General features: G+C 38.5%; 1 protein-coding gene across 4 annotated transcripts in view; it reads right to left on the bottom strand.

Moving 5' to 3' along the window:
• TTC39C (tetratricopeptide repeat domain 39C) overlaps window positions 1-25,278 on the bottom strand; it is a 42,972-nt gene extending 17,694 nt beyond the window's left edge. For 2 of the 4 annotated variants that reach the window (XM_074879722.1, XM_074879749.1), the window contains exons 1-6: window positions 24,949-25,278; window positions 14,531-14,579; window positions 12,899-13,027; window positions 11,269-11,383; window positions 7,500-7,854; window positions 5,996-6,164 (exon numbers count right to left, since the gene is read on the bottom strand). In XM_074879722.1, the coding sequence (XP_074735823.1) occupies window positions 5,996-6,164; window positions 7,500-7,854; window positions 11,269-11,383; window positions 12,899-13,027; window positions 14,531-14,579; window positions 24,949-25,094 (963 nt within the window). In that variant the 5' untranslated portion in view covers window positions 25,095-25,278. Of the gene's footprint in view, window positions 1-5,995; window positions 6,165-7,499; window positions 7,855-11,268; window positions 11,384-12,898; window positions 13,028-13,860; window positions 13,896-14,530; window positions 14,580-15,933; window positions 16,108-24,948 lie in introns of those variants that run through there. The other 2 variants (XM_074879731.1, XM_074879741.1) reach the window with 2 other exon arrangements.
• Window positions 25,279-25,833: the final 555 nt, after the last annotated feature.

Raw genomic sequence — 25,833 nt, 5'->3', positions numbered from 1 at the left:
ACACATGCCAATGTGGCCTATACCCACTTAATAGTGTTCCTATATTTATTCTCACATAAAAGTATAATAATTTATAAACCAGAAGGATCTTTAAGCTGCTCTCCTGGCTAAGCATGTACATGAAAGAAACCCTTGAAAAAGCAAACCTGTCACTTATGCAAGCATAATTGAATTCAAAAGTTCCTGCAAAAATCTGCAGCGTTGTATCTGAAGACCACACACACACAGAGCTCTGAGGTGATTTTATTAGATTTTCTTCGTCTCATCAGGGAAAACTGTTTTAGTTGCTAAGGAACAATTTAAATCATATATTGCATCAAGACAGCACAACTGCCAGCAAAAGGATCCACAGCTGTACCAATATAAACACTGTACACTTAGAAAATAGAATGGTGATTTGACTAAGATGCTTGCTGGCATGACAAAAGAATACACTGCACAGAAAAACAGGTGAGTTACATTTGCCCTCAAAGTTACCAGGGAGCCTGAGTAATGTACTCTTTGTTTACTTTTGTAGCAACACATTCTCTCCACCACGCAATACTCCACTAATGCTGCATTGTCCCAACACAACTTCCTGGAAAGTAAGTGTTATGAGTCCAGTCTTACAGAAAAAATAATGTTGGCTTAAAACTTTATTTTTGCGCTAAGAAGTTTAGAAGTTCAGTAAATCTATGTTTTGAATGCTTCTGAGGAAAATGAAAAAAAAAAAGTATTTAGTCCTCTGTGAAGATACTTTGCTTTCTAAAAACCTAAAAAACCTTACAAACATTTGAAAATATAAATCAGTTATTTGTAGGACATGTTATTCCACACAATGACTAGTGGCAATTACATCATTGCCTGCAACGCCATACACCAGTCTGGGGCAGCACATGAAGTACACACAGCAATACACAAGTCCAGTTAGTTGAATATTCAATCTTCTATAATCCACTTCTCTAGCTACCTAGATCTCTCAAGTGTTTTGACATCTGCATAAGTTTTCCCTAAGCATCAAGCTCAGTAAATATGTTTCAGAGACATTCCTTAATAATTAAAGTTTCAGTCATCTCCAGGGATTGTGACAACATACTGGAATATGAATTTCTACTCTTAGTGTTAACTCTTAAAATTGATTACTATCCATTTACTGTTTCAGAGAATAAACAAAAAATTGTAAAGTCCCAAGAGTCTGCAAGATAACATCTTGGCTGACACTTGAAATTGGTATTCTTGAGATTTAAAAATATACACACACACACTTGTAATTCCTTCAACAGGCATCATTCATGCCTCTCAGACATAATACAAAGACAAAAAAATATTAATCCATAAAATCTGTAATATACAGAACTACATAACCATAAAGAGGATTAGTGAAGCTAGTGTGAGAACCATAGTAGTGCATTTCCTACCTTCAAATTAAAACCAAAAACACCCCAACCCACCAACTAAGCACCTACAGAGCTTCCCGAGCCAAGGCGGCTTCCTGAGCTGACATGTTTCCCCACAGAGTTGTTCTGAAATGTCAGGACACTTTCCCTCTTCCAGGACCTCTCTATTCTCAGTCAGCACTATGAATCTATGAAGCTTTTAAGAAGTCATGCTCATGATTAAGGGGAAACCAGCAAACAACATCTAAAAAGGGGACCATTTACACTGGAGGACACTATATGGAAATTTCAAAGCCCGTATTTTCTATTCCTTAACACACACACACCCATTTTTCCCTAAACACAAAAATCAAAACAGAGTAAAATTAGTATTCCGTATTTTATAGCCTAGAACAAGTAACTAGAGAGGCCAGCACAATTCCTGAAAATAAACCTTGACATTACACAAGCTCTGAAAATTTCTTTAAGACATCATTATGACTTTATTTCAGAAAATTCATTTAAGACTTCTCAATTCTTAGTATTACTCTTGCCCTCAGTCTACTTTCCATGCCACACCCTCCCACCTCTAAGAATGATACCACTGATACCAAGATGTCTACCAAAGGTAACCAAAAAAAGCAAGAGTACTTGTCAGCATTACATTTAAGCCCACAATACCACTGCACATTTCCACCAGACTGCACATCAAACACCCTGCAGCACACCTGAACGTACCACTGGTGTTCTGCCTGTCAGCTGCAGTATTTGGTACTTCACTCTTAACGTGCACCTAGAACTGAACTCTACAGATCAAGCCTCAGAACTGGAGTTCTTTGTCCCAGCCCAAGATTCCTTGTTGTTTATATATATATACACACCCAGAGTCTGTGCCTAATCAAAGAGAAGCAATCTTGCTTAGTTCACGATTTTGTCACACACTTTGTTTTTGCTTTATACCCTTACCACTCTGCACATGAAGCTATCAATCTGTTTAACTATTTCTGAGTGGGGTGATTTGTACTACCTAAAAAAGCAGATGGAGATTTTTTAAAAAGTGCTGTTGATCAGGAAAAAAAGAAAAAAAAAAAAAAGAAATCAAACTTGCAAGCTGAAAAGCAGAAATACATAAGATTCAGAACACCACCTTTTTTACTCTGCCCTCTCCCATGCTACCACCATGTCAATCTCACTACTGGCCACAATATCACACTTGAATAGTCTAAGTCACAGTTTCAAAAGTAAATTGGTATTCATTAACACAATTATAATATTAGACAATACGTATTTAGCAAATGGATGGCAATATTTTTATTTTCACAGTAATAAGAAAGGCCCAAGGGCACAGCCGGAAACTGGATTTCAGACCAGTGAGTTTCAGCAGCTATTACACTAATTACATTTTTAAGTACCCTTTAGGCACAAGTATAAAAATGTTACTCTCGCTTGTTTTTAGTAGCTTAACCTTACATGAAACATCATTATCAGCTTTAGTTTCAAAGTATTTCAAAGATAGAAACAGTCAGACATTCACAAAGAAATACTTGTGAGTCTGGAATACATACCATACAATCATGAGTCAAGAACAGCAATAGTTACGTCCATAAAAACAGCCTGAGTTATGTAAGAGTCAGGAAAAACGCTACTTTTAACACACAGTCTCTTAACCTACTCTTAAAAAACCAAGATAGATTTGATCAGCCTACCACTGCAACCTTTAACTTCATGGTGCACTTTCATTCCAGCTTTCCCAGATCATCCTCCTTTCCCTTAACTCATTAATTTCAATAGTCTCCAAATGCTTTTAGACTTCTCAAAAATGTGAATCTGGGAAAAAATCTGAAAGATAACTTGGTCCATGTTTATAGTACCTGTAAGGCTACTTCTTAGAAAACCTAAGTCTGTTAAGGCTTTTATTGACTAATATTCATACGTGCTTTTTAGTGCACAAAACATTATAAGGTCACATGCTCTTCACTTGTCTTTCATAGCACTGTTACCAGGAAATCTTCCTTTCTCAACTGTCTGCCTTTGCAATTTTCTCCTTTGTCAGATTTGTGTCTCACTGTCCAGTCTTGCATTACTGCTTCTGCCTCCAGGTGTTCATGGCTGAACTATGCTCCTTACTGTTTCTTTCTCCATAGAAAAGAAACAATACACACATACAGATACATAGGTGTATGCAGACTTGAGAATAGAAGTGAATATACCATCAGCTGAAAGTTACACGAAAGGTATGCGGGATCAAAGGGTATAAAAAAATAATCTGATGGGCTGAGTGCTAGTAGGCTCTAATACAAAGCCTACAATTACTGATATGTACTTTCAGAACATACAAGGTCTTCTGATGACATCTAAGCTGCCTATCATCTACATATATTTAAATTTTATCACAGAACTTTTAAAAGATGATAGATGATACACGATACACTACAAAATATATAAGCTTCAGCTCAAGGTATACTTTTAAGTGCATATAGGTCGAAGCACAGACTTCCCAATTTCAGTAAATCATCTGAAAATAACATTCCCACGCCTGGCGGAAAGAACCGAAACCTACCTGTGTTTTAACAACTTCAAGGAAGGCCATATAAGCACTTCCCAGGCTTTGCAGGAGCTTTCCTCACCTGTCCTGGGAGATGATGCAGAAATTACGACTCAGCATATTAGTTTGTAATCTAAGAATATATGTGCACTTCTGATTCAGAGTGTACAATGGATGCTGTAAAACCAATGCCCAGATTCGAGACGTGTAACCACAAGTGTATTGTGCAGAAATCCAGTGCAGCTCCCCATGCCACTGCCACCAGTCACACATCTGCCTTCATTATTATGTCAACAACATTTGAGCCAATTAAGCTTGTAAATTCTGAACAGAGCCTACAGAAGAGCCCTAGACATTTAACTAAAACTTTTAGACACAGAAAAGCCTCAGTGATACAGTACCACTTACAACAAAGGAATGACAGAGGGGCAGGGGGAAGAGGCTGCTGAATGGAGGAGCTCTCATGCAAACAAATACATGAATAGCAAAGCAACATTTTAATTCCTGTTAGCAACCAGTAAGTTTTCTGCTGACTTAAGGGTATGGCTACATAGCATAATGCACAGTATTCTGCCTGCCTAAGCTAACTAACTTGGTTAACATGGTCACGCTGTTTCTGGCACAAATTATTTCACTTGGAGCTAAACTTTGGTATCTATATACTGCACCGTTTAATGCACAAATACTTAAAGGTAACATGTTAAGAACTCTCCTTTGAAACATAACAGTACTCCAGAAGAGGACTGACTACACAGAACTGGCAACTCATCCCAAACCTATCCTCTGTATTTACACGTAGAAACATACTGTTTACTGACAACTTATGTTTACACTTTTGCTCTAGCTTGCCCTGAAAGTCAGAAGAATCAGTTGAATTTTATTCCTCATTATGCTAAATGGGGAGGGGGGGGAAGAGTTCCCAATACCAAGTCATACTCTGGCAATCAACATATTTACATTTTTAACTGCACTTGCATTCATTGTGTAGCTATTCCTAACAAATTTGATTTTTAACATAAGAATGGAATATGCATAAAATTGACCAAAGACCATTAAAATCTTTCCTGCTTGGAAAACAGAAATACTTCCCAAACACTGACAGCTTGCCTGTAACAGTGCAATTCCCCAAATGCACTGTTGCTTTCAGAGAGACAGCAAAAAAACCAACATCCAAATCCCATGCAAGAATATGCCTGCAAAATCCGATAGGCCACTGAAGCCTGCCCCTCTGTCTGTTACTGTTGCTACTTCCCTCAAAATATTAAGCTGTATTTGAGAAAGTTAACTGCAAACCCTAGCAAAGAATGACCATCAAGATCTGGATTAGCTCTTGTAATTACCATGTTGAGATGAAGGGTTTGTACATTCTGGTTTGTGCTTTTGTGTTGGGTTTTCTTGCTAATGTAATTGCTCTGGAAATATTCTGGTCTGATAAAAGCAGCAGCTAGGAGATGAGTAGTTTAAAGTACTCACCACCATTTTGTATTATCACAGATTCTTAAAGAATAACTCAGCCAAAAACCATGAGGCTACTGCAGTGTTTGAGTAACACTCTGCAATAGCATTCACAAACACATTTTCAGTGAATACATTTGTACTTGGGTCAGAGCCTACCCTTAGCAACAGAAAATATCCTGGTTTGACCTCTTAAAAGCCAAAGCAGTTATTTGAGGGAAATTATTGGAGAGAATTAGCTGTATATGAACACTGCATAAAATGAAAAGGGGAAGATAAATGCTATGTACTCAGCAGATAATACCCAGATTTTAGCTTGACAAGCAAAACTGAAATAGCTATTTATACCACAAGAAACTCATGAGTGACCAAAAGCACTTCCTTTGAGCTTCCTACAAACGTATCAAGTAGCTGAGAAAGAATTTCAAAGTGACATTAATTCAGATAGAAAGAGTGGAAGAGCAGGTTTAGCATATGAACTTGAAACTAGGAAGGAGCTAATCCCATCTTCTTATCACTCCATGTATCTATATCTTTAGTCACAATTTGCTGAAGCTTGCCCAGTTCGATCACATCAGAAAAACATAAAATAACAAAGGATGGGGAGGAGAAATCTGTCAAAAGGAAAAACATGCAATACCTCTAATCGCTGTATCCTTCCCTTGAAGAACATGAACAGAGAAGAATTTGGATAAGCAGACTCTTTTTTTGCAAGAATTTCTTTTGCCTCTTTCAATCCTGCCTTATTATCGCTGCCATCAAGGGCAAAAAAGGGACGAACAACTGTGTGGTACCACAACAGAGCTAATCTGAAAGAAACATAAGAATAAAAAGGATTACAGCTTGTAAACAGAAATTTAACGATAACGTTCTACACAGGCGTATTTTTAAATGATTCTGAAAGACAAAGAAAGATATGAATCCTTCCTTATACAACCTGGCTTTAAAACAGACACAATACTATTGCCACACATCAATGTACTCCTAAACTGCACCTGAACATACAATTCAGTGCACATTACCCAAAGGTAAAGTAACAATCAAGCTCACAGCATCAAAGCAGTTGAGCCTTCAGAAGTCTGTAGATTTTAAAAAAAGAAAAACCCACAGGAAAACTTTGAAAGATAATTGCTCATTAGAGGCAACACGCCCCCCCCCCCCCCGCCCAAACAAACAAAACAAACAACAGAACTAAACACACATCAGCAGACACACTTGAAATCAATGTCAAAGAAATGCATCCGGTGTTCAGAAGGGCAGATATCTACATGACCTACATTGCTCCTGGAAAAAAGGGTAGAGCACAAAGATTTCCAGGACCATCTGAAGGAGGAAACACCTGCAAAAATACCATTTTTCTTCCCCAGAAAGGAGAAAGAACAAATCTACAGGAACATTTAATCTTAAGGTTTCTTAATCAATCAGATATCCAACTCTGCTCCTCAAGCATAAGAGACTTTAGCTCTGCTGTCAATGTTTCAAAAGTGACATTTGATGGTACCTGCAGTAGGTCCAGCAATAAAAGCATTAATTTGGAGATAATGGAATAATAAACTCATTTATGAGGGCAGTTTAAATTAGGTCTGGCTAACCTTTCACCTCATAAATAGACCTGAATGCAGTATGAAGGCTTGGGAAAAGGAGTACACAAAAAATAATCCTCTAAAAAGACTATAAAGGAACATCCCATTTTACTCAGATGCTAAAACCAAAAGAAAACTGGAGGAGATCTTTGGCTAATAGTAAGGATAAACAGCTAAGTGACATCAATGACTCATACAAAATAGTATGCTCTCCACAGCAGAGAATATAACTCAGGTAAGTTCACTCAGCCTTCAGGGGATGCTTTTATTTACTCTGCTGGCATATAAATTACTAGACATTAGAATAGCAGGTACTCAAGAATACAGCAAAATACTGACACAAACCCCAAATACATGTAAGTAACTAACAGCAGAGAGATCTTATACACTATTAAAGTGATGAATTTACTAAACCATGGCATGTTAAACAACAAACTACAAGTTTATTTTACCTGCTGTTGTTTCCTTTGAAACAACATGACTTTTTGGTTTTGACTTTTTTCCAGTTACTTACTTTTAGTACTAAGTTATCTACCAAAGCATTTCAATATAGCTACTCACGTAGCTAAAGGGGCCTTCATGTCCTTACTTTCACTTGCATACATCAGTGAAGAAAGCCCCTGTAGGCGGTCTCCAGGAAAACCCAGCAGGTTGATGATTTTGAGCAGGTTTGGGGGCACCATGGATATGCAAAGATGAAAAAGTCCATATCCAAAGCTAACAGCACCTTTCAGTCTGTTTAGCGAATCCTCCGTTACACCTTCTGCAGCAATATGATTATCATTTGCAGCATCAGAAGTCAAGGATTCCTGAGTTGTTTTCTTCTGATATATTTCCTGAAGTGTATTAATGTCCGTATAGCACTTATTGTAAATTTTCCAGGCTTTTCGGAGTATCCACCCACCTTTTATGTATGCTAAAAATCAAGGGAAAAAAAATATTTCAAAGATATATTTCAGAAGCAGAACATAGCAAGTAGTAAATGGTATTTCACAAATCCCAGGATGCTCTCTCTATTTGCATTAACTTATTGTATGAAGGATTTTGTCATAACTACTGTCCTCTCGAAGAGGTCTTTCATACTGGGCACTAGAAACTTAAGCACTTTTCAACCAGACACTTTAAAACAGCATGCAGTGCAAAAGGACTTTTCTTCAGCCATGTAGCAAAACAACTGTCAGAAAGAAATAAGAGAAATCAAGAACTTAATGCTGGATTCAGCTCCACTAGAGAGGAGATGAAACGGCTCCCAGGCAAACAGAGAAGCAAAACTCAAAGAGATGACACTGCTTAAGTTCAAATGACGTTGAATGACAGTTGATAGGAAAATACTAAGAAAACCCCTTCCTTCGGGTTAGATAAAAAGATTTAACACCACCATTTCTCTGCCCCTCATATGAACACAGCACCTTATAATTAAGGTGAAAATCATAGAAAAAAAATGCATGAATTTTATGGTTTTAAAACAGTTGCCTAACTTCCTCAATTTCAGATGCAAGCTGGGTACCTAAACTTCCCTTAAAAATCTGGTCTTGAGAATTCTCAGTTCAGAATGAGAGAATTCTCAGCCTCATTACCCTCTTTAAAGGAGGGTAAAGAAAGGCATGACACCAAAAGATGAAGATGTCCAACCTGTCTATTTACAAAGCATTCATCTTGGCGATAGCACATCCTTGTGGTAACAGAAAACAAACACAGAATATACTTGTACATGTTAATTATAAAGCAGGCACCAACATTTTGTCTGTGATAAGAGCCCTGAGTTAGGAACTGCAGGGACAAAGGAGTTAACTAAAAATGAGAGCAAATAAGAGCATGGTTATAGCAGCAGTGTTCTAAACACAAGTTTGCAGAGATCAGTGTTATAACTGATGCCAGAATTAGATCACAACAGGTGGGGTGTATCAAAGAAAAGGAAAACGCTATTAATACAAACCACTCTTTATAAGCCTTTGACATCTTTGACAAAATCCTTTCAATCACAAATAAACCATTTCTAAAGCATCATCACAGACTAGACTACCTCTTTTTTGATTCTTGTTCTATGAAACTAGTTTGATAGTCTTAAGAAATCACACTGAGAAAGACTGCAAAATTTGTATTCTCAGTTGTGACAGAAGGGTTCTGTCAACATAAAATATTAAAAAAAAATCTTCCATCTTGAATTCCATATTAAAGTGTTACAATAAAAAAAAAAATGTAAAGCCCTGCCATGATTCAGCTGCATTACAAGACTAATGTTACTTCAATTTTAAGCAATTAGGTCACTTTTTGGCTGCACAGAATATTTTAAAAGTTACGTGGTTCACCACAAGCTGAGTGGTCATACAACTATGCATAGCAATGAGCAGACAAATAAGAAAACCCCACATTTTACTTATCCTACAGATAGTGTTTCTGCTAATAGTTAACTATGTTTTGATGCACGCATCAAATGGAAAGGATATGATGTGGAAAAAAGTAGTTTTAGGCTTTGCTTCCATCAGTGTGCTGTCATTAACACAGCATAACCCTAATAGATTTGATATACTAAGAGAAAGCAGTCTAACAAATTAAAATAATGTTTTTCTGACTTCTTAAACATGAAAATTACATCAAGCCCAATCACTGAGCTGATTTCCCAGCACAACGTTCTGAAAGCAGTCAGATCCATGACAGCAGTGGTAAATATCAAGAAAAGGTAGTCCAATATTGCTGTGGGAAGCTAATGTAAGTTGCTTTATGATGAAACTATTTGTAATACACCCATGAGGGTGGAAAAGAAAATCTAAAATGTGTTAGGCATATGAGAAAGCAGCTTGTGTGTCATCATATGCTTCTTGTCAATCTGTTCAGGAAGAAAAACACAAGGATTCTTCACCCATCCACTAATCAGAAATGTTTGTCTGCCTCTGAAAAAATGTTTTTTTTATAAGTCACACTCATTTCAGTAATCTGGTAGCTATTTCTGTACAGAAACATGATAAAAACAAAAGATGTTTATACATAATCAGAAAGATAATAGACTCAAAAAACCTGAAATAATGGATCCAACAGTTCAGCAATGGCAGTAACTAGCAGTCACTGAGGTGGCATTTAACCACTTGGAATTTTAACTAAAAATTTCAGGAATATTTTTTACTCAGAGTAACCCAAATATACTGCATGTTTTGCAGTACTCTGCTACCCACTTCAGTTCTCTCAGCAGCAGACAAGAGAGAAAGGGAACAGACATCACCCTCAGCTACAGCTTCCAACTCACTTATGCAGCTGCAGAATATATACTGAAATAAGAAAAAAGCTTCAAGAGGGGGGGGAAAAAACAACCCACAAATGAAAATCCAGAACTGCATCAACAATAGTAAGAAAGTCTTTCTGTAGCACTACACACACAGTAGATAGAAATACCCTCTGCATTTCTGCTAGCTAGAACTAAACATATTCTTGATGTCATGGCTTGGAAGAAACCAAGCACATGGTCCTGCCCATTGCAGAAAGCATTGTGTCTTTGACCGAAGATCTTTGTGGTATTTTAAATAATCTAAACATTATTTCTCCAATTCCTTTCAGCTGATCAGCAGGTTTTTCACTGACAATCTGGTCTGGCTGCCATCTTTTTGTCTTCACAGATCTAGGAAGAACCTGGGAACGTGATCACTTTGTGTATGACCCTAACCACATCTTCTATAAACTGACGGAGGAAGACATGCTTTAAGATTATGCAAGAGATCCAGGAATGTGAAGAGAAGATTAGAAACAGCTTTGCAGCTGAGATGAGGAGGTCTGTATTCAACACAACAGGATTAACCTCTCTGGCATGCAAGGACACACTTTGGTGACCAGACAATAAGAACTGATTCAGCAGTTCCATCTTCAACACACTTCATTTAAAATTACTTTCACTGGCAGTTTGTCACCTCCGTGAGATGTCATGAACATAATGCATATGGGACATTAGGATTTTCGCAGTGGCTTGGACCTATGGCCTCTTTTATCTTGCAGGCCACATGAAGTACATCGATGCTACCCATCTTCATACCAACTCCTCAAATGCCTCTATGGGAACATGCAACGTATTCCAACCTATCTAAGGAGAATCAGTTGAATATGATTATTGGTATGAAGAAAGCAGAAAGCTGTAATCTGTAGCAATCCAACTCATTTTATGATACAACTACCTAGACAAAGGTAGAACAATACCTCTGCACATACCATCTTGGAATGTTTCAAATGGAACTGTCTCTTTCTTACAATCATCTTTACTGATAGTCATATTGCCACTTTATGACCAAGCTTTATTTAAAAGATATCATGCAAAAAAATGTATCTAAACATTAAAGCCACAGCACACCTGATAACTCTTGTTTTACAAATGAGAGCACAGCCAAGTAGACTTGACAGTCTGCTACAATTATTTGTCTTTGTAGACGGTCTATCATGGATAGAGTAGATTTTCGTCCATCAACCTGTTTGGAATATACAAACACAGAGCACACAAAAATGTTAACAAAGATAGTACAGAATGCTAGTCTAAATCTGACAAATTAAATAATCCAAAATTAACTGCAAGTGGTAATATTGCTACTAAATTAGCTCAGCATTTTGAAGTGCAGAACTATGCTAAAATTTCTTTGATGGATCATCAAGCACAATCCTACTTAATAAACAGGGAAATTCTACATATATACTATCAACTATTTTTTCTTAAAATTCTACAAATACTCATTTAAATTTCATTTAATTATCACCAAATGCAGACATGCAACTAAGATGTTAGATAGAAAGAGCACAGAAAGCAGTACATGACAAGTGGCAGGGAAAATACAGTGTCTTAAGAGCGGAGAGTTAAGTATGTCAAGTTCAATACTTTTTACCAAGTAAACTAAATATCGAAGAGAAATGGCTGCTTCTGCTGTAGCTCTGCTATATCACACTAGGCAGGCCACTCAGTGGATGTTTCTATATTACTACATTAACTAGTTCTTAATTTGCGTGCTTTATTCTTCCTTCATTATTTAGAATGAAAAATCTAATCAAGGCAGGAAAATTCCCTAGGAATATGCCTGGCACACAGCACTATGCAGCTTAAGTGCCACAACTTTTGAACATTACTAGAGCATGTATGAATTAAAGTTAGCTTGAATTAGACATGGTACAATCTTCCTAAAATAATAGGTCACTAATTTGAGGTGTTAAAAAAATAATTACCAACATCAACACAACCTGCTGCTTTAGAAGAGGAACTGCCTGACTCTGAGTATTTTATGATAATCAGGAAATCCAAGCAAAATATTTGACTTGATTTCTAGATTTATTATTCATCTTGTCATGGTTAATTTAACCCAGCAACTAAACAGCACACAGCTGCTCACTCACTCCTCCTCCCTCCCAGCGAGACAGGGAGGAGAATCAAAAAAAAAGTAAAACTCCTGAGTGAAGAACAACTTAATAATGAAAATAATAACAACGATAATAATGATGAAAAGTAACGTACCGAGAGAGAGAAATACAACCCAAGAAAAGACAAGTGATGCACAGTGCAATTGCTCACAACCCGCCGACTGATTCCCGAGCAGCGACCTGCCCCTCCCAGCCAGCCCCCTCAGTTTATAGACTGAACACGATGTCCTATGGTACGGAATAGCCCTTTGGCTAGTCCAGGTCAGCTGTCCTGGCCACGCTTCCTCCCAGCTTCTTGTGCACCTGCTCGCTGGCAGAGCACAGGAAACTGAAAAATCCTTAACTTAGAATAAGGACTACTTAGCAACAACTATAACATCAGTGTGTTATCAGCATTATTCTCACACTAAATCTAAAAGACAGCACTGTACCAGCTACCAGGAAGAAAATTAACTCTATCTAAACCAGGACAATACCTCATATCAAAAATTATCTATTAAAAATACAAAGAGGACAGAAAGGAAGTTTCCAGAAATACTTATCCAATACACAATTCCGTATTTTACAAATAATGTTCTTACATTCTTTTTAATTTTATTCTTGATTGTTTCTATAACTCCAGCTTCTTCACTTTCACAAAGTTTCTCTGTAGCCTTTAAGTCATCACAGGCCAGTTGCATTTTCTCTTCTTCGAATGTCATCATGGCATTCTACCAAAAAAGATTTAAATGATAAAAAACACAAATATTTTTGTTTCTACAAAAGCTACAGGATAGTAAAAGTTTTTGTAAAAATTTGACAATAAAACTTACTTTTAAAAAAGTATTTATACACACACACATCAGTACACATACACAGTAACACCAAACTAGATATTTGAGAGTGCTCTACCAAAATTTCAAGTGAAATCAGAACATACTAAGTCCTAACCCCATTGTCTTAAAGCTCCTATACAGTCAAACTGAATGCACTGCCACATTACATTAAGCAGAAGAAAAATTCATTTAAATTAATTTTCAATTATTGTTACGTAAGGCATGATTTGCATCTGTGCAGGTACTGCTTTTGTAATTCATCTATACAAATAACGGGCCTCCAAAGACAGTAACAAGCAACAGTTTTTGCATTTTTCAAAAGAATAACCACAATTCCTACATATGTAGGAAGAAGAAAAACCGCATCGGACTCCAACTACTGCTGAACCAATTTAGAAAGAATTTCAGGACAAGTAACATCTTTTCTTGATGCTTTATTAAATGAAAGCTCTGAATGACACAGGCACACAAAGTGCTGCTGCTATGTTTAGAACAGTAGCTAAGCAAGATATTTTCAAGATCCACTGATGCTGCACTGTGATGTTACACTGGTTCAGCACATCAATTCAAATAAGCAAGCCCAAGAGATTCTCCCTCTTTCCTTTCTCCTCTCCACTGACTTAAAAGCAAGCATATGCCCCAGGAGGCTTCCTAACCAGTATATTTATCCATATTGCATAGTCTACAGACACTAGAGAGAATTCAAACTAATTTCATTTACAACTTACCCATTTCTGGCATATTATAATAAATTCTGTCTTTAGAAAAGTATTACCATAGATAATTTCTGGTATGATCTAAGATTAAGCAGCAAAGTTAGAACAGGGACAGTCTAAAAAACAAGATCCAAATATTTTCTAATATACCTGCTCAGTTTTTAGTTCAAATATTCTCATTTTTAATACATTAAAACAAGTATTTAACAGACCTAACTTGCTCATTATGACTCTTTAGCCAGTCAATATTCTCATTTCTCATATATTCAAAAAGGAAGCAATGTGAATGGATTGAATTAACATCTTTCACCTGGCAGTATGGATGGAGAAATTTTCAATAGCAAAAGCTGTCAGGAAAATGGCATTTATGAGTATTATTTTATTAATACCTCTACTGCTCATTTAAGAGAGGGTTTTATTATGGCTCTTTTAATGGAACACATAAATATTTCATGAATTTATGAAGCTGAATCACAGAACCTTTACTTTCTATTTAAACCACATGAGTAAACAAGTTTTATATAACATAATGACTTGTTTTCTAGCTACATTTCATCTAAAACTTTGAAAAAATTAAGTCTCATAAAAAGAAACAAATTAAGAGTATGCACCATTATGAACAGACGCATGCACATACAAATATGAACCACAAGAGATGTATACTCTGCTCTTATCTACTCACCAAAAAACTGACAAAACTGGCTCCAAAACTCATTAATGGGCTATGGTTTCTGTAAAGAAAACAAAATGTAGTTACTATAGTTGCACATATTTCCTACCGCAAAGATCAATATTGCATTTCTTGATTTTAACTTATACATCTGGAAATAGATCTTGGGTTTGTTATATCAAGTTACAAACTAACGTGTCATTCTGCAAGATATAATGAAAATGGAAAGCCAAAAGCTTCATCAATTTTACTAAACTGAATATATCTTAAAAAAATATTCAAGCATTAAATATCTTTTTAAAATAACACTGTCATCAAAATACATTCAGTGCTGGTCAAAAAAAAATTTTGGAGCTCCAGGAAACTAAAAATCTGCTAACTCTACTCTTCTCTTGTGATCCATCACTACATTTTTGACCTAGCAGACAAATGTGAACTGGTTCTGTTAAGAGCTTCCCACTTCTCCCTGTTGCCATGAATTTAAGTTAATCTACCCAGATTTTTAAAAAATGCATGTACCACATAACATAAATTGTTGGAAATACAAAGTTCTTACAAGGCTTATGATTTTATAGCTGCTTGGTTTCGAGTCCAGAATGCATATCTTACTACACTATGTGGAATAGTTCTAAGGTGCTTCACCTGTTCTGTTTGAAGGGGTATTCCAAAAGGGTGAAATCAACTGCTAGATCAAAAAATGCAGACAAGCAAAATCTTGGTAACATATGGGGGAGGTTTCAAGCTTCAAGACTACTGTAGTCATACAGACCATGAGGTTCCAGTAATATCACATAGAAGGCAGTTAAAAATAATAATTTCAGGATCTCAGCAGTACCACTGATTCACACTGTTGAGTGGTGGGCTACCGGGTTATATAAAAACACTAACTTCCAGGATTTGAGTAGTAATATTTATGCTACAGGTGTATATATATATTGGTATAGTACAGTACTTATAAGTTTCCAACTTAATTCTGCAAGCATCAGATTAGTTATAAAATAGGACAGGCTCTTGAAAAACATAGAGAAAGTATTATATTGTTATTACAATACAAATTTCCAGAATTAAACCCGTAACACAAGAGTTTGTTTTAAATAAGAAAAAAAAAAAAGGAAAAAGGTAGTCATCGATATTTCATCCCCCACCTTTTCTCACTTTGATTTAGCATAAATATCTAAAAGCAAGAACATGAAGAAAAAGAAGGAAAAACAAGGAAGATAAAGCAAGTTAGAACAGAAAAACCTTCCCTTTTTATGTACATTGCTCAATTCTGGATATACATATAAACATAAGATAAACATAACTTGCCACATTTTTTGTTATTTTTTCAAAAGAAAAATAGGTTAGGTATTTTCCCCCCTTTGCAGGCAGACCAGCAATAACAGCTGCCAGTACATGCCTCTGCTATTCAGTACCTGGACTGTTTTCTACCAACAGCTGCATTACACGGAGCAGTAGAAATCAGCTACACAAGTTACACTTGCTGCAGCTGGCACTTTCAGCACGAACTCTCGCTGCAGAGGGCACATTCCTATCTCCTAATCCCACTTTTCAACTCATGAGGTGTGTGGGACCCATTCAGCAGCCAGTCTTATCACCACACTCCACAGCACATAACCTTCACCATACATTTCAAGGTCACACCTACTGCATTATCAACACCCAGCAGATCTAAAACTGCAGAACAGATCAGCACAAGAAATCTTTACATTTATGTCCTTATATACAAAATTGCACTTACATCATATTTTCAAGAAAGCTCAAAAATAACCTAAATGTTTCATTTTTGAGCTTCCTTAGATCTACATACACAGAGAGAAAGCAGTTCTGGGGAAGCAAGCAGGTAGGCATCTCTAAATAACCAATCTTTCATACTGAAGGCCATTCAGAACAGAAAATTGTCAGAGAAAAATTGTTTGTATCAGAGTAAGAAGTACTCAACCACAACAGTCTTTGAATATAACAATACATGACATAAGAAATAGTTAATTAGATCTGCACTTCTCAGTAAGAGCCTTAGAACACACTTCTTGAATATTGTTTCCATCCACACTGAAAGTGCTGCTTCACTACCACACATGGATCCAAAGAAATTATTTTAATGCAAAAACTAAAATTTGAGCATCTGAACACCTGTAAAAAATTAACTTGTAAATTTGGTAAGTATGACACTCTTACTAAAGCTTGGCACAACAGGACCAAGATTCTGAAGTGGGTTTTTTTTCCCCCTTCTGAAACGTGCATAAGGGAATCAAATAAGCTTAGCAACATATGCATTTGGCTCTCAGAAGAAAGTAGCATCCAGGCATTCCTTAAGACTTGGCAAGAAAGATGCGAGTTTTATCAGCAAAGCATAAATACAAATCAAATATTGTGGAATTATAGAATAAATAGTAGAAGTGTTGCATATGAAAACATTTTAAGTTCTAGAGTACTTTTCATTTTCTATGAATTTATAAAAAAAGATCCTCCTGCTGTAGAAATAGTTACTGAAGCTTTAAAAAAAAAAAAAAAAAGAAATACATCAGCTTGAGGTAAACTGATTCCCTGTCTATGGGAACAGTATTTTCAAGTAGAGCAACTTGAATAATGGCCATGGTTTGAGAGTGAAATCACTAAAACCTGAATAGACAGGAATACAGTTGAGAAACAAACCGCATATATATACTGCTTCAGCAGCTCCACATATACGCTAATTCAGGCACACTATTCAAACATTTTTAAAAATTTGGTTTTCTTTTCTAGTCAGCATTTTAAGTACCAAAAGTGTGCACATATATATGTGTGAAGGTATCAACATTTAAATATACACTTTGAAAGCTTTTATATTTCTTTTTGATAAACTTCAATATAATGCTAAAAATAGGCAGCTAGTTACAATTGATAACCAACTGCTCTTCCAAGGTTACGAAAGATATCGAAGCACTTACTGCAAGCAATGAAAATTTGTCCAAGTATTTTTACATATATTTGTCCAAGTAAAACTGGGAAGTTTTTTTTCCCCTGAATATTTATCTTTTCAATGGATCTTTCAAAACTGCTTCTCCACTTGCACTCTGACACTCACTGCTCAGTATGTTTACAATTCATCCCCCATGATCAAAGATAACAAAAAACTCAAGAGCCACATCACTCTATTCTGAAATTATCACTAGCTGTAATACACGAGGTAAAATGTTGCAGATTAGTTATTTTTGATTTTCAGTCACTCAATCTATAAAAAGTGTTGTCATTACAGCACATATGGGCTGCAGCACATAAGGACCCTGAAGCAAGAAAACATGATGCATAATATTATATTACGTCTGGGAGATGCTTCTGTTGAGACCATGGAGTCTGGCAAGCAAAACATGAAAACTTTGCAGGAGCTTCTCACACAGGGTTTGTGGCATCACTGAATGAAACAACAAACACTCCTACCACATTCCTGTGTGGTCACTGTGTAGAAAATATAGTTGCAGCTTTATGGAGGATCTTTTGTTAAGGTAGTTTCAGTGTTTAACATCCATTTTAAACAACTGCATTTAGTGCTCAATCTTTGCAAATTCTATGTTGACTGAAATTCTTCAACAGCGCAGGGTTATCTTTTCCTCGAGAGCTAGGAAAAGTTTGCAATGGCACAGTACGTCCCAGCAAACACTAAGGCATGACTAATGACAGTAAGTTCCAGAGAAAATCACAATTCCATGAAAATAACCCTCAGCTCAAACTCCTTATAAGTGACCTTCAGGATCAGACATGATTTTACATCTTTTGACAGATTCCAAAAAGTTTTTAAGATACAAAAAAAATGAGGCAGCACTTGAGAAAATACTAACAGCAAACCAATGGCCGTATTGATGTTGACACAGTTACAGAACTGAATGCAAATGAACACTGGGACACTGCACTACCCAAGTTATCCTCACTACTTTGAAGCAGTAACCTCCATTAAGTAAAGAAAAAAATCTCAAGACTTAATTAGCTCAAAGATGAAGAAAAATTCAGTCTCCAGCCATACTTTGTAAAAGCGTTTGCACCTCACCTATCAAACTAGGACTCAGAAGATAACTTTATTATAAGAAACTGTGCTATTGACACCATTTCTACAAGATACCACAGTAAAAGTTTGTACGTACCAATAAAGTTGGTATGTGTAACTAAACTTAAGTCATAAGCTTAAGAGCACTGAAGTAGACCTTTCCTCAAGGTACATAAACTGGACACTGCTTCTCCCAATAAACCCTAATTCACCTCATTTCATGGCATATCCTTAAAATGTTAATTCACTTCCATAAGAATGGTGTTTGCCATGCCCCATTTTCACACATGATGGTAACCTTCAGGAGTTTAACAAGGCTGAGATAACGCAGCCCGATTTTACCATAAAGAAATAAATCAGAACCAAAGCACATCAAAAGAAAAAAATCAATTACTTCTCAGTATTTTCTTTTTTCTACAGCCATTTCCACAATAGTATTTCACTTCCAAATACATCAGCTTCTAAAGCTATTACAGCCCAGCTCAGGTTTAACTTTATGTAATTAACCCGCCAACACTTCCTCCCCACTTTTCCAAGCACTGCTACTTTAACCACAGTCCAGTAAGAATTCTAGTCATCGTACTCACAGCCATGCTCAAACTGAAACAAAACAGATTATTTTCCTCCAAAGTGGGAGAGTAAAGCATAATGAAAAATGAAGAATTCATGCAAGTTCACAGATAAATATAGAAGCAGCTACTGAATATTTGAAAACAAGCAGAAAAATGTATAACCTATATATAAAGGTAAGGAATTTACTGCAACATATAAATCCTTTGGTCATTGTTCCACCACAGATTATTCTAGAACATATTCTAAAAATTACTTGTGAACCTACAAATGTCAAGACAGATCTTTACACAAGTACACATCTCATCCAGTACTGATATACGACATGTTAAGGCAATATTAAGCGTCATGAAAGCATTACAGTATTAAGACACACTGAGAACTGCAAATGTCAGATATGGTTTAGTTTATATTTCATAATCAGCCCAAGTTTGTTTTAACTGTTAAATGAGCTCTTAGCATACACTTCTATTTTCACTAGAAATACCCAACCAAAAGAAATTCAGGAATATAGAGAGAATAATTCTGTGGCCCGGTCCCATCCAGTTTTTACCTGATTTGTTTTGTTCTGCCACAAATTAGCGGGGGATTGTTTTGCTCTAACTCCAGGCTCTTTCGCTTAGATGCACAAGAATATCAAAACATTGGGAACTATGAGAAGCATTTTAAATTGCACCTTTACTTTGAAAATTAGTTACAAAGCTGAGAGACAAGCTAGTTATAACATATCAACTGATTTGTAGGAACTGTCCAATTGTACACTCTTAATCCACAAGAATTATGGACTTTTGCAAAATCTTTTTCCACTACCACTGTAGATTCAAGTAACCTGACCAAAATTACCTTCTAGGACAAACTCTAGCAGCTTAACTGACATCATATAACCTCTTAACATATCTGGGCTCCTGAAGTATATTAGAACAAAACCATATCCATCCCATTACAACAGCCTGAAACAATTTACTACAAATAGCAGATGAAAGAACGGGTGCACTAGCTGGAGTGAAGTCTTTACAATATCTGTACCTTTCACAGAGTTCATTTCTTCAGTGTTAAAATAAGATCTGCTTAACTATCACACCTCTCTTCTGCCTTCTCCATCAAATCTGACTTCTGATCTAAAAACTCAGATTTTTGTTTAGCTTTCTGTCATCTTCCCTTGGACTTCTAGCCACTAGATTTTGCTCCATATGCTAAACAGGTCTCATAACCTCCCTCTACCCTTTTTACCACTTCTTTTGGCAACAACACCTGTCTCTGTCTCGAAGGCCACAAAACTAAGTGTCACATTCAAGGTGATCTCTATGTACCCAGGTCTTGAAGATTCAAACTCTAGAACACTTAAAATTTTTCTAATCTATCCATATAACTGCAAAACTGATGCTGGTTTTATGTACATCACTATTAGCATAACATGCTCTGCCTAGCCTTGAACAATGGAATCTTACCTCACGAACGTATGCATTTATTACACATTTAGAACACTGCTGCTAAAAATCACTTCCCTCGTACATAACTCTCCTTTCTATACATCCGTCTAGCAGCTGCTCATCTGCCTATCGCTGCAATAAACAAAAGCACACAGAATTGCTACCAGGGCACTCATGACTTATTCTCACGCTGCCAATCAAGATGCCATCATCCTTCTCCCAAGAGACATACGTCAGTTCCCACCCTGCTATCCTTATCTTTACAGAAGCTACTGAACCATCTACTAAATCACTTAATTTTTGTTCTTAAGGTTCCTTTGCTGAGCTCCATAAACAAGAATTTCAACAGTGATTAGACTGTCCTTACACGGGCCACAATCTACCTGCTGATCAATGCTGGCTTAATGTCACCTTGACTCAACTTATGTTTAGGTCAAAAGTATTTTGAGCCACAGACACCGTTTTAAAATGGTACTATTAGGTTCAAATACCTACCCACAATGGAATTTCTGGTCTATTACTGAAGTTTGTATGTCTGTCAGTACATATACATGTCACAACTTTAAAAATTTCAGGTATTTCATACTAACCATACTAACTAACTTACCATACTAAGCTTTTTTCTCACTTTCCCATTGGCTCCAACTTTCCATTCTTCTCTATGTTCTGCTTTACCCTAGCAGGCTGTATAGCATGTTTTCCTACACTGACCCCATTCTTTAAATCTTTACACATTTTGTCTTAGAATCACATTTCGCCTACGCCATCTTCATTTTCTTCTTTGGAGATGACTATATATACATTTTACTTATCCATCTTGTTGCATTCTCTTTTCATTCAGATGCAAGTTGAAAACTTCATCAAGCCTTCTCAGAAGTTAAGAGTCATTCATGCAAAGAGTCAAACGTTTCTCTGGTAGGAGACAGAAGAGTGTTGGACTTCTTGTAAAATAATATCCCTGATCTTACAATTCAGCTAAAAAGCTCCTGATTTTATTTGACACTGTCTTCTCTCCCCTTAGCTGGAGGAAGTTTTTAAACCATATTTGAATTGTAAATGCTCTTAAGTGAAGAATCGACAAAAAAAAAGGTTTTTTTGACAACTTCTTGTTTTCTTACATGTTTAGGAATCCACAAAGCTACAAGAGGAAAAAGAACACTCCAACTCCAGCTTTCTTGCTAGTGTCAGGGTGGTCCATCAAAACAATACCAATTCCACGAGCTGACTGTGGGCTCCATCTCCAATGCCTGTGTCCTTGGTTAACCTCCAGGTCTCGCAGCTTTCACAGGTACCCAGAGTTTAAACCCATGAGAACTGGGATGGTGTCAGCATTGTTCAAGCTGAATAGAAAGACTGTTTCAGACGTGAGTTAGCACTGTAGAGACCTGACACAGCTACAAGCATTAAAAGACAGTGGTGCTGTCTGTTGCAGATTTGTGAAAATGTTACATCCATTGGTATTTGATTCATGTTCAGAATGTTGTCACCACTAGCATATGCAGATGTTGATGCTACTCGCAGATGATTTTTCAAACCCTTGAGTTAATTTAAAACAAAACAAGTCACAAACTACACCTGACAAATCATTAACTGCTTACAGTGATAGTCAATGCAGTTATAATCACATGTTGTATCTGACACACAACAGACACGTTCAGCCAACTTCTTCAGGTTTAAACACATATATGAGCTCTAAATGCCATATTCTCCCATGCCCAACATAGAAACAATGGTTCTATAGCACATAACTACCACTTTACCGGTGTGGCTATACATATGAAACACAGCTGCAATTTCTACCCTGGTTTCCTCAAGGACTGCATTATGATCAGCTTTCAAAAACTGATTTTGGGCTTATCGGCCAGCTTTCTGGAAGATGTAAAAATGCAGAATAGGAAAGAAAGAAACAGTTCCTGCCTGCTTGCGAATGACAGCTGTCCTTAGGCTCATCAAGTCTGTCTACTGTCTCATAAAGATAGCAGCATTGCTTTCAATTAATTTTTCACAAGATCCTTCAAGTGGCTAATGAAGAAAAAATTAAAGTAATAAAAAGCAGAAACAAAACCAGTAGTTCCTAAGAGGCAGTTTTAACTAGTTGAAATGATCTGCCTAATGTAACTGAAGTTCTGCTGAATAATCAAGTTTCCAAATAGTCCTGCAGGTTCTTAAACAGTTTCCATAAGAAAAAAAATTTCCATTCCTCCCTTCAGTTCTAGGATTCATCTGACAACTGTTAAGCTTCTGAAACAGAGCTAAGCTACCTGCACAGGCAAGTAGTCTAGAATTATCACTTTCTGTAAGAAAGGTCACTCGAAACACGGACAACACACTCTGACATCAAGTTCAAAAAGCTGCATTTCATCAGACATCTTTGAGCGAGCTCTAGTGCTGCAAATTACGAACAGCCATATTAAATTATGGAGAGCTCCCAAAAGCTGCTCATTGTCTTACTAGTCCCATTTAGGATGGGTCTAGTTCATAATTTCAAGCATACACCAACAAAAATATACTCATTTAAGACTGTATACAGAGAAACATGTAACAGTGTTACTTAAGTCCTTGTACGAAAAATGCATCCAAGACAAGTACAGAACACCAAGAACAGTTGGAAAAAAGAAGTGAACCTCACTGCATGCGTCCCCAAAACCCAAATTTATAGCAAATTGAAGATACTTTGCTGTATCTTCTCTCCTACAACCAGTGCAAAGTTTCAAGATACAGCTAATCTGCAATTCAATAAAGGTCTACTAGTTCACAACAAGAGGAAACCTGCTATGAGTTTTGAGATGAGATAGAAAGGGCTGGAGATTTTCACAGCCATTTAAAAACTATTTACTCGTTGCAGGTAGTGTTTAAAGGCCAAGATCAAACAGTACACTGAACTTAACGACAGTTCTTGATAAAAATCAAACAAAGAAAAGCCCCCACCTGGGGAAAAAAAAAAAGGTTATGTTTCTGCATTTAAGAAATTCTTAGTAATAAAGCTGCTAGATAACCAAGAGAACAATTTGCAGAAGAGATCATCATTCACCCTTTCAAGGGAAGATTAAACTGCATTTTGAAAGTAGGAATCTTAATTTTACTCCATAGCATTACTATACAATGTAAGAAGCATCACATATTTCGAATTCCTACACTACTGCCAGATTCATACTACTGAGAGAAAGCAATGACACAACACAACCAGAAGTGCAGGAGAGGAAACCTCATCAAGTGTTCCTTAACTGGCACCTTAAAAAAAAAATACACAACACAAAAGCAAACCACCAAAACCAACAGGCTCCTTGTACCTGTAACAACTGACAACTCCGACAGTCTCAAGAAATAAGTAACTCATAGGCTACAACTTCATATGAAGGTGAGCTGCATGTTATGTAGGTGAGGAATGCAGAATCAGGACCTTACTTGTCTAGTTAGCAGTATATACTAAAGACAGAATGACTTGTTTAATATTAGACTGTGGCCGGTATTATGGGAAGTTTTCTTAATTTGTCTCACTTCCCACACACGTTTTTTGTGAAATAAAATTTAAGTACATAAGTACACCATCACTACAAAGTGCTATTTTAAGTCAAAGCCTTTTTTAACCATACAGACAACAGCAGTATAGTGCATATTAATTATTTAGATCGTATGCACAATTACAGCAGCTCAAGCTCGGGTGGAACGCATTAGTCCTCGGACAAAAAGCAAGGACAGGTCCGGGCAATCGTTTCTTTAACTGACGTACACAGCTGTGTTAATGCGGTTCCTACCGGATGACTACTTAACGCACGAACCTAGACATGATGTATGTGGGGATTATGAACATAATCTTACAGCCTGAAGATAATCACTGTAGCACTCGAGGACCTTTTGTCGCTATCCGTTTTGTAGGCTGGAACCGACACCGGATCACACACGGGGCGAACCCCTCCCGGAAACGTCTTCAGGCGCACGTGTGTGTTTATGCCTCACTCACGTTAGCGAAACGCAGCCGGTGCGACCGAGGGACCCGCTGCCCCCCGCCCAGCCCTTCCCCACCCCTTCAACGGGCCCTCGGGCACCTTCCGCAGCGCTGCCCCCTCCGGGACCCCGCGGAGCGGATCTGCGGCCGCTCACCCAGGGCCACGGCGGCAAATCACGCGTGTCCCCTCCCCGCCGGAGCGCAGGCCGAGGCGGCAACCGCCGGCGCCAACCCCTCCCCGCTCCGAGGAGCCGGGCCGGGCCAGGCAGCCGGCGCCAAGCCCCTCTGCCCGGGGTCGAGGGGGGGGGGAAGAGTTGTCTCTGCGCGCCTCAGGGGCCCGCCGGCGGCGGAGGGGCAGACGCCGCCACCCTGGAGAAGCCGCCTGAGGGGAGAGCGGGGCCGGCGCGGCCGCGCAGGTGGGGAACGGGGACAGGTGCGCGGAGGCCGCGGGCGGAGGGGCTACCTGTATTTCTTGAAGAGCTGGTCGGACTCGCGGAAGCCGTTGTTCAGCAGCATGTTGATGCCGGCCAGCGCCAGCTCCGCGTCCTCGATGGGCAGCGGCGCTTCCCCGTCCTCCCGCCGCGGCGGCGGCTGCTCCGAGCCGGCCATGACGACGAGGAGGCAGCGGGACCCAGCCGGCTCTCCCCTACCTACCCACTCACCTACCTAACCTATTGACTCGCCGCCCCTTACCGGGCGGCTCGGTGCTGCCCCGCCGTGCCCGGAGGAGGGGGCCGGGGGCGCCGGGTGCCCGCGGAGGGAGGCGCGAACGCGGTGCCCGCCGCCGGGCCGTGCTCCGCCCGCGCTGCGGCGACACGGCAGCCGCCTCGCGCCCGCAAGCCCTCCAAAAGCAGCGGCGCAGGCGCTGAGGGGGCCGCGCATGCGCGGGGGAGGGAGGGCGGCGGGGGCCGCCGGGTGAGGGGCTGGGGGTATCAGGGCCGCGGGGCGGCTCCTCTGGTGGTGCTGCGGGGGGACATGGCGGTGGTTTGCTTTCCTGAGGAGCTCTAAGCTGCTCTTGTGCGTCCTCTGCCCGGGAACGCCGTCCCGCTGGCACCGGGAAAGGCACGGCAAGCCTCGGCGGGAGGCGGACAGGCAGGCGCTGATGCCCGGCGTGGAGGGAATTTGTGTGGGGAGCTTGTTTGGTTTGTCCTCCGTCAGTTGTTGTTTTTCCCCGCTCTGTATGTTTTCCTTCCCCCACACGCCTCTCCTTTTCACGCGTGGGATGCGGGAGCTGGGGCCGCAGCCGGGCTTTGCATGTGGAGTAGGGAAGTCCTCCTCTGACAACGCAGCTTTTCCTTTTCGGGGAAGGGGTATTTTTGGGGGTTTTTTTAAGTGATTTTAGTCAGTG

Source organism: Strix uralensis, chromosome 1 (assembly GCF_047716275.1).
Source record: "Strix uralensis isolate ZFMK-TIS-50842 chromosome 1, bStrUra1, whole genome shotgun sequence".
Classification (NCBI taxonomy): Eukaryota; Metazoa; Chordata; class Aves; order Strigiformes; family Strigidae; genus Strix; species Strix uralensis.
Note: the sequence above shows the minus strand (reverse complement) of the source record. Positions and strands in the feature narration are given on the sequence as shown.